This window comes from Pithys albifrons, chromosome 1, assembly GCF_047495875.1.
Source record: "Pithys albifrons albifrons isolate INPA30051 chromosome 1, PitAlb_v1, whole genome shotgun sequence".
Taxonomy (NCBI): domain Eukaryota; kingdom Metazoa; phylum Chordata; class Aves; order Passeriformes; family Thamnophilidae; genus Pithys; species Pithys albifrons.
Genome location: NC_092458.1, coordinates 44,283,951 through 44,297,560, shown reverse-complemented (window position 1 = coordinate 44,297,560; position 13,610 = coordinate 44,283,951). Strand labels below are relative to the sequence as shown.

Below are 13,610 nucleotides of genomic sequence, written 5' to 3'. Positions count from 1 at the left end.
TTTCATATATTCTACGGCAAACGAAATACACACTGTGACAACAGGCATATTTGACTGACTGATGTATGGAAATAATTTGCTTCCCAAATTCAGTATTACAGAAATTCTCCAAACAAGAATTCTATTGAAAGAAATCTCCAAATAGAAATATGTCAACAAATAATTTATACTCATGAAGGGGAACAGGAAGAAGACCCAATCATATGATATAAGAATGTTTGTCAGAACACAGGCTGCAGCCACCAGGGATTATGAATTTCCAGATTTAGCTTCTAGTAAATAGCCCAGTTTCATTGGAACTGTGAATATCGCAGTTCTGCTATAACCAAACAGGATGATATTACTGGCTGGAAGTGTTTAATCTCACAAAACTTTTGCTAACTATCTTCAACTGCAGCAGCAGCAGCAGCAGCAGCTCACTTATATAAGACAACAAATCAAATCTAAATAGCAGTACTTGCAATTAGATCTGGTTCTCACATTCTGCCTAGAACAAACCAAGGTACTGCTCACTGGGGGATTCAGGGAAACAGATGAACCAAAAAGGTCTGCACTTTTATAAATTTTTAAGAAACACTGGTTTGGCTAATACAGTTTTTCCTTTTTATCTTTTTGCATTTAAAGAAAAATGTATCTTGTTTCCAGAAAAAGTGTAACACTTGAACTGTAGTGATTGTGATCACCATAAAAGTTATTAAAATCAGTTATGCTTACTATTACTATAAATTCAATTTTTTACACAGTCTTAAAACTCTGGGATTCTTTGACTAGCTAACAAATTTGTAACTTAAGGATTCAGGTGTAAAACTCAGAAAAAGTACACATAAAACCCAGAGCCTAAAGAACTTTTTGGTTTGTGGGGTTTTTTTCTTTTTTTTTTTTAAAAGCCTCAGTGACATTGATTCACTGTAGGTTGCAGGTCTTTTCTGAATTCGAGGCACCAGTGGACCACTTTACAGACAATGCCATTTAGCATCAGCAACACCTGGTGCAGACCACAATCTGATACTACTCTGCTTTTGATACAGCAGTTCTTGCATTTTTGGTTTTCATCTATGATAAGAGGCTTCAACATAAAAAGCCTCATACCTTTCTACACTCCACCCTCATTACACAATAGCCCTCAAAAATTCAAACACATTTAAGGTCGTATTTGATAGCTAAAATACTGTGTACCTCAGGACATATTTGCAGCCTTAATTAAAGAAAGTTTTGTAATGAGGATAGAGTGTATTTTTGGTTATTTTTCAAAGGCACCTTTTACTTACGTCAACAGGTACCAGAAGGCTCTTGCCAAGATGTTGGTTAAAAGACAGACACCAGGCTTCAGTGTAACCATTCATGTTAGGAACATACTTCTTTATTGTCTCATCATTCAGTCTCAGCCAAACACCATCATCATTGTGGATCTATGAGAAACAAGCAACAAAAAGGAGCCATGCCCTCCTGTAACTGTTCAGCAGCTAGCAAGGATTAACAGACTTCAGACAGACAGACAACAGTAGCAAAGAAGCAACAATCTTTACTATGCTGATAGAATGTAAACAGAGGTAAAGAGGAATCAACAAAATCAGAATTTCAAAGCAATGGGAGGTATATATTTTTAGAAGTCAAGGTGTAAAGATAAATTTAAATCAGATCATGCAGTGAAAAGAACTTCTTTGGGAGAAAAGAGGAAAGAAAGTCAAGCCTTCATAAGCTTCATAAATTCCCCACTTTCCACTGCTGATATAATACTGTAAAAATATTCTTTATATATGAACATATATTGTCAGAAAAATACATGCATAGTAGTTTAACATACCATTGATCTTTCAGATCTGTAAGTGAAAGATATAATGTAAAGGATAGCTACATCTGAATTTTTGTGTTAAAATAGTAAGTCATAAAAAGCTAAATCTTAAGAGACATTATTGTAAGGTGCACTCTAGGAATTTTCTTTTCTTGTATCAGAGTCTCAAGTGTTTGTTACGTAGGTTTTGAAGTAAGTAAATTAAAAGGAAATGACAGTTTGAAATACTAAATTTACTAAATTAGCAAATTTAGATTTTTGCAATTTATGCTCTTAAGTTATATATGTCAACATCTAAACATGGCAAAAACCCCATTTTTTTGCATGAATTAACTTTACATCTTAGCCCAATTTTCAGTAGAAATGTCTTATTGATTACCTCGTCAATGAAAGTGATGGATCCATTGACTTTCACTATGCCTATTTGCTCACTCTGAAGGGAAGGGTGGCTACGGATACGAAGCCCTGCACTGTCCTTGGCCACAAATTTGCGAACCTGAGAGAAGCAAAGAGAGACAGTAAGGAAGAAAAAAATTGGAACAGAGCTCTCAGAGCAAAAAGAAATAGGTTTAGCAGATTCTGAAATGCCAGTGACAAGGCAGCAGTCACAAGAGTTACAGTTTGTTGCTAGTTTCCCATGGCTACTTGTTTTACTATAACCAGTAACATAATGTTCAAAAAAACCTTAAATGTAAACATGCATTGACTCTGTCTTGGAAATATTTCTGTTATTCCCTACAATGATCAATACAAGCTTTTGAGTCCTTTAACACACACATTTTATTAATTCCTGCAAGTTTTATTTAATGGATTTGTCTTTTCAAAATTAGCATTTCTCCTAACTGATCAGCCTGGGATTACCATTTCTCAGTTGTGCTACAGTAATATTCTCTTTAGTCTCTTTAGCTTTTCAATAGAAATCTGGGTATTTTCCTTAGCTAAAGGGTTAAACTAGCCATTTTAAAATAGAAAAAGAATAGATCTCTCTACTTCTTTAATTTTCAAATAGTTATTTCAACAGTTTCTCCTTTTTTCACAGGAAGATTAGAGCAGAGGGTCCTTTTTATTAGTTTGACTTATACAACTCCCAAAACATCCCAGTTGTCATTTAGTACCATTTTTTCTCTGTTCAAACATATGAATGCACCTGTACCATAAAGAACAAATATAAGCCATCTTCTAGGTCTCTGGCTTTCAGAGGTGCATCTACTCAATGCATAATGAAATATAACAGTTAAGTGCATGAATTATTTTTTCCCGTATAGAAACTGTTTATTTTAAGAAATGGTATTTATTCCAAAGCTGATTTAGAACAAAGCAAAACAGAACAAAAACCAAAACCAACAAAACAATAAAACACCGAAGCATGAAAAGGATTTCAAATGTAACATACCCCATAATGTGCAAGATTTTGCTTATTACCAATCCCCTTACTCAAACCATTTAGATTCTCTCAATAGACAAAACTAAGACTTCTAAGGACCTTGTACAAGTATAAGGCTGAATCACTGTTGACAGCATTCTCACCATAGACAAGCCTTGCAAATCAGGGGTCCTTGCATTAACCCAACATGTTACTTTAGAAAATCACATGACATTTTGCTATAACCTGGATTAAAAAATTTAATTTAGATGACGAACTCACACTCAAAATTTTGAGTCTGCACAGGCCTGGAAAGAGCATTTTCCTCCTTCACAGCAGCTGACTAGTTAAAACTTCAACCTATAACTAGAACTGTTTAGGGATCAGATTCACTGACATACAATGCAACAAAAAACAGATTAAGAGTTCTCTTATGATCATTTCTGACCATCATGAAAAACTTATTTGCCTGTGTCTTCTTTCTGATATTGCACCTCTTTGCTTGGCATACTTCTGTACGGCACAAGTCTGGTAATTGTCATGTAACATCCCCACAGTCAGTTATTCCATGGAGCATACACCAACTGGATTCCAGCTAAAGAAGTGACTAAGGCAGAAAGGCTCAGCAGTTAGGATGTACATCTCCCTTACTATGCACAGCAGTTTTCAAGAGCTTTGTCGCTGTGTTTTCTTATTTGACAAATGTGAAAAGAGGTACATCTTGCAGAACAGGAATGGGTATTGTACAGGATATAGCAACCTTAACAAGGGGGTTGACCTTCTATGAACAGATGAAAAAATACACCTCTAGCTCAGAGCTTTTGGGTTTAGTGGTTGTTTTTTGATTTTACAACTGATGCTAGCTACTTGTTCAGTCATGTCAGGACAGCAGAAACAATCAAAACATGTTAGTGACCAATCACTCTGGTGCAAGTCTTGCACCTCCAAGTTCAGCTAAATTAGGACTGCTTTCTTCTTGGTTCCAGCTACTGTGAATTACATTACATTAGTTTGAAAGAATGTTTTCCTCAATACGATGTGGAATAGAGTTTCCTGCAAATTAGTTAATTTAAGCTTCACAGTCAGTGAGGAAACAACAGTTCTTATGGGCCACATACCCCAGGTTGAACACACGTAACTATCATAATCTCTCCATTACTAAATTGGATGGACAGAAAAAGCAGACTTTCACCTGACTTCAAATAGCAGAAAATGAAGAATACAAATACAAAATCATAATACAGTAGCCATTTTCAAATTGCAATTCCAGTAAGGTTTGACTACAAAATTGGAATGTTCCACTGCCTCAATGAAATATTGTGGTGTTTCTAGTTGAGAACAGATCACCACTGAGAAATTTTGGGCTGACAAAGAAGCCTTTAGAGCTAAACTAAGCTCTTTTTCTCAGTAAGATGTGATTGGGTGTATTGGACTGTCTCTGACTGATACATGTCTAATCTGCACTCTTGGCTTCTGAAGCATAGAGCACAGTGCAATTATTACCTTTCTGTATAATTTATAATATTGCTGTTCATACACAAAGAATTACCTTAACCTGGTTCGTTATGTGATTTATTATGACACAGAAGAAAGAAGACTGATTAGATGATTTACCATGAAACGTCTAGTTTAATTGTGCAGCAGGCTCTACAAACTCTATATAGAGGACAAAGATGGCTCCTTTTTCAAAGAGTCTACAACTTGGAACAAGAAACAAGACATGCAAGTAGAACAACACAGGGAGAGAATTAAACACTAAGTAATCTCTCAGTATACCAGAGGATTAACTTTTGTCAAGTACTTTTAACTGCTATGAAGATTGTAACTTGACAACATGGAATTATGTGTGAACCAGTTACCACAATTTCTGCTGTACTAATTGAAAACAAAGATGGAACTGCCATCCAGCTATTTATCTCATCTCAAACCAGATGTCTCTCAATTTGGTGACAGCAAACAACACATATGATGATCAGCTTGGATAGCGGCATCATTAAATTGTGTGAGATAAATCTCCCTTTGTAGGAATTGGGAATTTTAATTAAGACAATGAACTAACCAGGAAACCTTCCTTCCAAGAGAAGGGAGAAAGTCTTAAAGTTCTTAGGGAGAAAATAAAAAAAGTTGCAGTGAGGGATAAAACATTGCAAGGAAACTGTATTCATTATTTTTATTTTGAGATGTGGCTGCAGGGAAAAAGAATCTTATTAGTGGCAGAATCAGATGCTGGATGCATTTATGGACTGAGGAACAAAGTTCCTGTCTCCAGATTATTCTGAAAGCTGGAAAAAAGTAAATCAAGATGTCCTGTATAGGTAAGAAGCTGTCAAACACCTGATCCTTTTAGTCTTAATACCCTTCCCAATTGTAGTAAGACAGGGAAGGACAGCATTGTGGTACTTCAGAATTCCACATCTTTTTCATACAAGTTTATTCCATGGAAAAAACATTCAACGCCTCATTGAATATCCCTTCCTCTGCATCTAAGAGGAAGTGCAAGGTGGTACTTTCATTTGGGCATTTTCCTTATAGCACTGACACACATTTTGGCTTACTTTCTTTATTTATGTCTATTTTAGTCCTTCAGGGTGGAATGATGAGGCAGAATGATAAGGTGAAATGGGGAAGTCAAAACCTACAGAAAGCATACCTTTTAAAAACAACATCCCACCCTTCTAAGAAAGGAAAATATCACTAAAGAGACTAGTTATGGATTTAATATTGACTGAAGATCCTCATGACAAAACAAGCAAAATCTTTGTAAAGCCCTTTGTGCAAATAATTTCATAGTACTATAGAAAAGAAAAGGAACTAATAATAGGGCAGAATTTCGTCTGTGGCTTTAATAATAGCTGTGCAATGTTTGCATGACAAGCCAAGATGAAGGCAGTTTTTATAGACCTTCTAAGACAGACAGAAAGAAAATGGAATGAATACGTTTCATTTTATCCAGTATATTAATTTCATTTCATTCAGCATGTTAAAGTGATCTGTAAATATTCTCAAGTCCTGCACTATTACTACATGATAAAGTATATATTAAACAAGGGTAAAATTCCATCCAATCCCACCCAAATATAGCTATCTGGCTTTGGTTTTGCTTCTTTTTTTTGGTCCCCTCCCAGTTCTCCAAACCTTATTTGGTTGAGGCTCTGCTTTCGGTTTAATAAGTTGGGTTCCAGGAGGTATCATTCCCTTTGGAGGATCTTTTACTTTCACTTCTAGTCCAGCATCTACAAGTAAACAAAGACTAAGTTTTTAAAAAAGAAATACAAGGGAATATCAGTTAAACAGTAATTACAGTTTATCTGTACTACAGATCAGAGTAGACAAAATAACCACTTATCTGTCTGCCATAAACAACACTTGCCGTTGCTTCATGGTGCAAGCTATTAGTTTCTGAACATTTGTATTTTCATATGTGGAAATTTACATGTAGTTTCATGTTGCTATTAGATATCTGTCACACCTTATGTACAAAGCACTACTACTTAATTTTGTACCGTGTTTGCAGTGTTATGTTTCAAGGAATGGTGAACAGAGAGTTTAATGTTTGAGGAGTGCAAGTGAAAACTTCTGCCAATGCAAGCTGTATTGCTGCAGATGCTAATTGCAACATGTGGAAAACATAAGAGCCTGAAAAGCCAAGCTATACAACCAGAAAAGGCCTATAAACAGCCAGCACCTTCATTATCAACACTGTTATAAAACCAGAAGGTATTGGAAAATATCTCAACACAGTAACATTCTTGTTTGTGAAGAAAAATACACATGAAGAACAAACTGCAACATAATGGTCTTAACAGATCTTTTCAGATCTTTTGTTTCATTTTACAGAATGACCCTTTGAAAAGCAGTGTCTTGAAAAGAAGCATCCAGACCTAGTGATAAAATTGTTGCTTTCAGTAATATCCTTTTAAACAACAGTGGAAGTAAAAGAAGGAATCTAGAGGCATCAAGAACTAGAAAGTTTATAATAAAAGAAACTAAGTGTTACCGAGCACATAAGCCATTAAAAGTTTACAGAATTATGGGTCAAGCATGGGTACACGAAAGCAGAATCACAGAGTATTCTGAGCTGGAAGGCACCCACAAAGTTCACTGAGTCCAATTCTTAACTGAACGGTCCACACTCGGATTGAACCCACAACGTTGGTGATTTAGCACCATGCTCCAGCCAACTGAGCTGATTGAGAGGGGACACTCAGATATTATGACTGAACCAGAACAGAAGTTCCATTGCAGAAAAACAGCACAGGTAAGTATTAGAGTATACTCATACCTGTTTTATAATGAAGGTTAACAATTGTATCCTAGCATTTCTAAAGTTAACCCTATACAATGATTGAGGATGGCAGAATCTATTTAAAACATAAGAGCAGCGATTTAAACTACAGTGTAAAGTTTGCTCCAGGGATGACACATTGGAAAAAATACATCTGAGTGCACTGGAGACTCCTATGAAGGCAAATGCTCTGTTTGTGGAACAAAGATAACCATTAATAATGATATTTTATACATCTTCTGTAGTTAACACACAAAATAGCATCCCATTCCAATTCTATGTGAATTATGGTTTTTTTAATTTATCAGTATCATTATGTACTTACAAAAGTTGCTGAACACTATTGGGAAAGTGGAATTGCTGGGGCTGGTGAATTCACTCAAACCCTCCTATCAGATCGAGGCCTAACTACAATACTTTCAATGTTCCTACTACCATCTTCACCATACCATCAGTAAGATTAACATGAGAGAATTCAAGATACAGACTGCTTTTTGAAGGGGCACTCTTTTCACCACATGCTACAGTATCTTATAGTGTAGTCCCTCGGTCTAGCAAGATAACTAAAAGATTTTCAGGAAGAAAGGAACCAAAAGCATTTAAAGATTAGTACAAATAATTGAGACTTCAAGTATGGTCTCAGTTCAGACCACACCATCTCAATTTTCCAGAGAACAAATGCAAATATTTATTTCTGCATTGTCAGGAACAGTCTCCCCTTTCCCCAGGTTCTTCAGTGTTGGGTGGGTTGTTTTTTCCCTTTAACTATACGTCTTTGTGACTCTCAGCTGAAACAAAATTCCAACATTGAGAGTTGAGAATAAGAGTCTGTTAGTCTGGTAGTCTGACCACATTATAAAGACATGATCTGTGAGAATAACTGTGGTTTTTTTTCCTTTTGACAAAGAAGAGGGATTTACATAGAAGGCTTCTGAACCAAAACTTGGTTGCTAAGTTTTGCTGTGAACTATAATATTAAATCTTATGAGCATCAAACCATAAATTTATCAGTATACAAAGTGGATATAATGTAAATCTCTGCTTAAATATACTGATGATTAAGTACCTATTTCAATGCCATCTATAGTAACATGAATGGTATAGAGACCAACAGCTCCAGGAGTCCAGTTTGCACAGTAGGTACCATCATTGTTGACTCTGATCAACATGTTTTCACTGGGTCTAGGCATAAACAAAACAATGAAAATCATTAAACAGTTATTCTTTTCTTGGAGAGCATCTATAATATTCAGTTTGGAAACTTCCATTTTTTTCCTTACAGACTATCTAAATACAATTTTTTCCTTTTCAATGTACTAACCTATTATTTACTATGAAAATATAACCCTCTGTGCCATATTTACTTGCAGCACATGATGAAAGAACACATTCAGAGAGTAGATAATACAAATAAGGAATCAACACTAGAACAATGTTGAAATAAAGATTTCAAATAAAATCACTAAATATGAGAAAAAACAATACAATAATACTTGACTTTTGTGTTTCTACCTGTCAGTCACAGCATGTGAGTCTGAGTGTAAGCAGAAGTGACAGGACATGTTCATTTCAGTTCCTATCAAAAAGAAATTTTTTAATGTTTACCTCTTTGGTGTTGGTGAAGCAAAGCGTAGTTCTTCAAAGGAATAATTTTCATATGCCTATGAACATATTAAATTCAAACACAAAGTCAGCAGTTATCAGTTATACGACCATCTTGAATAAAAGAAAACAGAGCATTTTCTCAAAGAATAAATTAACTTTACACTCACTAGAAGCATTTATCAGGGAATCAGAAACAAATTCCAAAACACACACACAAATATATATATATATACACACACACATGAAAAGAATATCTATACTTTTTCTTTAAATAGCCATTATCTAGATAATCAAGACAATTACTGCTAACAAAAAGCCTCTGCTCACAGTCAAGTCTTCGAATCTGTTCTAATGTCACTTGCAAAAAAAAGCTTTTGAATTCAGGTAGTACATTGAAGACCATGTGAAGATAAGAAAGCAAATATATTGCAGGTCAAAAACTGCAAACCAGCCCAGTGGATTTATTAATGGAATTTCAAATTCTCTTTCTTTCTACTTCAAGTGAAGAAGGAATTGCCTCTACATTGAGGTGATACTTCAATCGCTTTCCACTACACAAAAGACCAAGTTCACATCCACAGCTTCTTGTGAAATCACTGCTCTGAAAAGCCTCATAAGTCAATAGTGGTGCACATAGAAGTGCACAAAGTCCCTCAGCAAGAATCTCTGCAGGTTGTAACAGCTGCAGAGTTAGCAGATTCCTGTGTTAAATCAACAACAACAAAAGGTGGTATGAGAACATTTGAACATACATGCAGATGAGCCTTTGGGAATCTATAGAAGGATGTAGTTTTGGGTATCAGTCCCACAAACGTCATAATTTCTTATCATGAATTGAGAAACTAGAGTTTATGATCATATTCAGATGTTTGTATCAAGTAGTGACACAACATACAGGTTGGTATAAAACAAAAAGAACAGGGGACATCTGCATTTTCCACTGAAATGAGTGTGTTTAGTAATGCAGGGAGGGAAATAGAAGAATATTTACACTGTCTTGAATTAATGAAATTAAAGCTTTGAATGCAAAGGACTTAAGCTGAAAGGAGCCTTGAGAAGATTCCCTGAAAAGTCATTTAATATGGAAATCAAGCATATTTCAAGAAGAAGAGAAACGCTTTTTGTATTTTACCTTTGTGTGTGTCTTTTTACTTTTATCTTTATGAATATGTATACTGTTATTATCTACTAGGAGGACTTTAAAGGAATACTTGCATTTTCATTTCATCTTGGCCTGATTCAATTAAAAAAAAATTGCACACCAACTGCCTTATTTTATGCACTCCTCACTGAAAGGTTCCATCAAATCTAGAAAATAGTTTTTGAACACCCTGCACTTACACCACCATCATTTATTTCAGAGTATCTAATGCACTACAAGATGTACCACCCTACGAGTTGCAGGAGCAGATTTGAAATCTCTTACTAGAAAAGACGCAGCAGGTACCTGTGGACAATGGTTATGAGAAATCTCATCAAGTCCTAAATTGGAATAAATGATGTATTTTCACCTTGCTTCAAGTCACTTTTAAAAGTGGCAAGTAGCATCAAGCAAAAAAGTGATCTTTGCAGTATCCCAAATAAAAAAATCCAACCAAACAAAATCACACTTCTGTCCTTTATATGCACTCCCTGGTTGTAAATATCTTTTCAGGCATGTGATTTAACAAGATTTTAAACTATTTGTTGTAGATTACATTGATTTAGTAGTTCTTTCATTGATCCATCAGGACACTGTTTAGTACCCAGCTGCACTATTTACAAAAAGGTACTGCAGCAGTACCCTTTGCAAAAAAGGACCCTGTACCCTCTAAAGGATGCTACTTTGGTGGTTCTGCCCCTCCATAAATCCCCACTGATTATACTAAGTATTATCCTTGCCTAACTCCTGATTAATCGTGTCTCATTAAGCTCTCCAACTAGTAGTTGTACACATCATGTCACATCTCTTAACTGGGTCAATATATGTTACACATATGTAAATTTATTGCATGTGTTATAATATACTCAATCAAATCCACACCAGCTGCTCTGTTTTCACTGCTGTAAAAACTGTTCCTGGCAAAGTCTCTGAGCTGACCCATTTGATACTGGCTCATTTCATCAGAAACTGCCTAGTATTTATGCATTGATACACAAAAAAATTGTATGACCTTTTTACTATGCTGATCTTTGACCTTTTCCTATGTTTACCAGTTCAAGTTTTTAATACAGGTTCACTGCAACACTCCAGCTCTATATGGATACACTGGCTGGACTTCCTCTTCACCATTTCAATTGTTGTTTTTATTTCTCCTGAGTGACTCAGACTAATTTGTTAATCAGTCTAATCAAAACCAAAGACAATTTTTCTTTTAAATGCTAATCCAGTCTAACAGCATTAGAGATTAGACAACTGGTCCTTTTCATGTACCTAGTTTTTATGTTGAACTTAAATAAAATCAAATTAATTCATAATCCATGGATTTTTAGATTGTGACTAAAATTAAATATACATTTTTCCTTCTATGTCACATTTGTTTACACACTTTGAATATCGAATTTTACAGTTATATTGCTAAAATTACAGCAATTTACCTTCATCATTGTAATAGCAATATATCGAGCTTCTTTTACTATCATTGGCTCATAGGAAGAATCAAGCTTTGGTGAAGGAAGACCTCCAAAGGTCATATCACTGCTAGGGGAAGCAGCTGTTGCAGGACTCCCTGGTATCCGTTGTGCCTTTTTAACCTGTTCCTGTTGCAAAGATGTTTTTTTCTGAGAAACGGGAATAGCTTTGACTTCTACCTGCAATAAGATGTGGAATAAAGAGCATGATTTAGGGAGAAAACACACACACACACACATTACTTTAGATTTCACACAGTGCAGTGACAAACTGTGAATAGAACTCACTGTAAATCCAGCTGTGTCAAAACTCAATAATATCTTGCCTTAACAACCTGCAAAGCCAACCACAGCATCTCTTGAAATTGTCAATGTATAGAGAGAAGCACCCAACTGACATGGCACACGATCGGTAAGAGCTGATGTCACTTCTGCCAGTCCCAGAGCAGTCCCTGGGAAGCAGTACATAGTCTGGTATGCCTGGACAAGTTTTCCCACAACAGAAAATGCTACGAAGTAGAAAAGGAACCTTCTGAATGAGTGCACAGGTTTTGGAGGGAATCATCAGGGCCTGCTAGCTCTGGATCAGCAGTGGCCACACTGGATCTGGGCTTGCTCTGCCGCCCTACGACATCAGCATTGTGTTTCCACTGTGCTTCTCAATGTGTATTTTAACTGACTTTTTTTCCCCCAGAGGTACCACAGACCTCCATCAGTGCAGGGGAACAGTCAGCTGTACACAGTTTTCTGCAGAAAACAGGCAGACTACCTGGAAAATAAGTTTATAAGTTTATGCATTACTGACACTAAATCTGCAATAAATTATGTTTAAATACTGCAGTTTTCACACTTTTATCAAAATTTCACTTAATTTACTGGAAGTTACATCACTGCATTGCACATTGAATGAGTCCAGCAGAATGATTAAATTAAGATTTCCATTACTTTAATACATTTGTGAACAGTGATTAAATAATAAATAAAGCAATAATTTTTATAATATTTTGACATAACCTTTTTTTGATTAGAATAAAATCACTATGTAGAGTTTTCTGCCTCCCCTGTCACAAATTTAAGACAGTAACTGTAATAGATAATTAATTTGCTAGAAACCAAATGAAATAGTATTTTTAATTTTGTTTTAAATGTAAAGTTAAATATGCCTGAAAACTTGGAGGATTGTAAAAAAAAAAAAAAAAAAAAAAAAAAAAAAAAGAGATAACCAGAAAGACAGCTTCTCAGCAACGCCTTATCAGAGAATGGCTCGGTGCTTAACAAGGAATGTAAGGTACTATCTGTAGAGAAAAGGAACGAGGCCCCAGTTTCGATATCTCTCAGACCGGTGCCTTCCCCCCCCTCCTTCCCCTACAGGTTTTTCTAGCCCCTAACAGTTTCGCCCTGCTAAGAAAAATACCTCCTTGCCTTTTTTTCGTTTCTAGCCCTAAGAATTCCCTTCTTCTCCTCACACCGGGACCCTGCTAGTCAAACCCCCCCACTGAATCTCCGGGGAAGACCCGTGCCCTGCAAACCCCCCCCGGTTCGTCTCGTTCCCCTCCTAAGCCAGCACCCGGGAAAAACCCCCACTTCCTCTCAGCCCCTCCATCTTTCCCAAGTACAAGCCTTTCCTGGCCATACATGCCCAGTTTCACTCCCAAAACACCCAAAACTCAAAGCCACCAGTTTTTCTCTTTTCCCCTGCGGCCCCGGTCGGTCTCGACTCCCACGCCAGCCGCGCTGGGGGGCCCTGGCTGTCTCTATGTCCTGCCGGGGTGCCTGCCAGCCGTGTTGCTGGGGGCCGGGTCCCACGGAGCGCCCCCGGGGATCCCAGTACCACGGTCACCCACAGCGCAAGCCCTGCCAAGCTCCCCGCCAGTTCCCCTCCCCCCAAGGAAGGCTGTGCAGCCCCCACACCTGGCCCCAGCTACCCCATGCCAAGGCAGGAGCACAGTGGAGAT

General features: G+C 36.7%; 1 protein-coding gene across 15 annotated transcripts in view; it reads right to left on the bottom strand.

Annotated features, from left to right (window-relative positions):
• MYCBP2 (MYC binding protein 2) overlaps positions 1-13,610 on the bottom strand; it is a 184,352-nt gene that overhangs the window by 57,858 nt on the left and 112,884 nt on the right. For 11 of the 15 annotated variants that reach the window (XM_071549773.1, XM_071549741.1, XM_071549724.1 and 8 more), the window contains 6 exons: positions 11,623-11,835; positions 9,046-9,101; positions 8,507-8,622; positions 6,291-6,388; positions 2,172-2,288; positions 1,269-1,409 (listed from right to left, as the gene is read on the bottom strand). In XM_071549773.1, coding sequence (XP_071405874.1) covers positions 1,269-1,409; positions 2,172-2,288; positions 6,291-6,388; positions 8,507-8,622; positions 9,046-9,101; positions 11,623-11,835 — 741 coding nt within the window. The remainder of the gene's footprint in view (positions 1-1,268; positions 1,410-2,171; positions 2,289-6,290; positions 6,389-8,506; positions 8,623-9,045; positions 9,102-11,622; positions 11,836-13,610) is intronic. The other 4 variants (XM_071549765.1, XM_071549787.1, XM_071549793.1 and 1 more) reach the window with 2 other exon arrangements.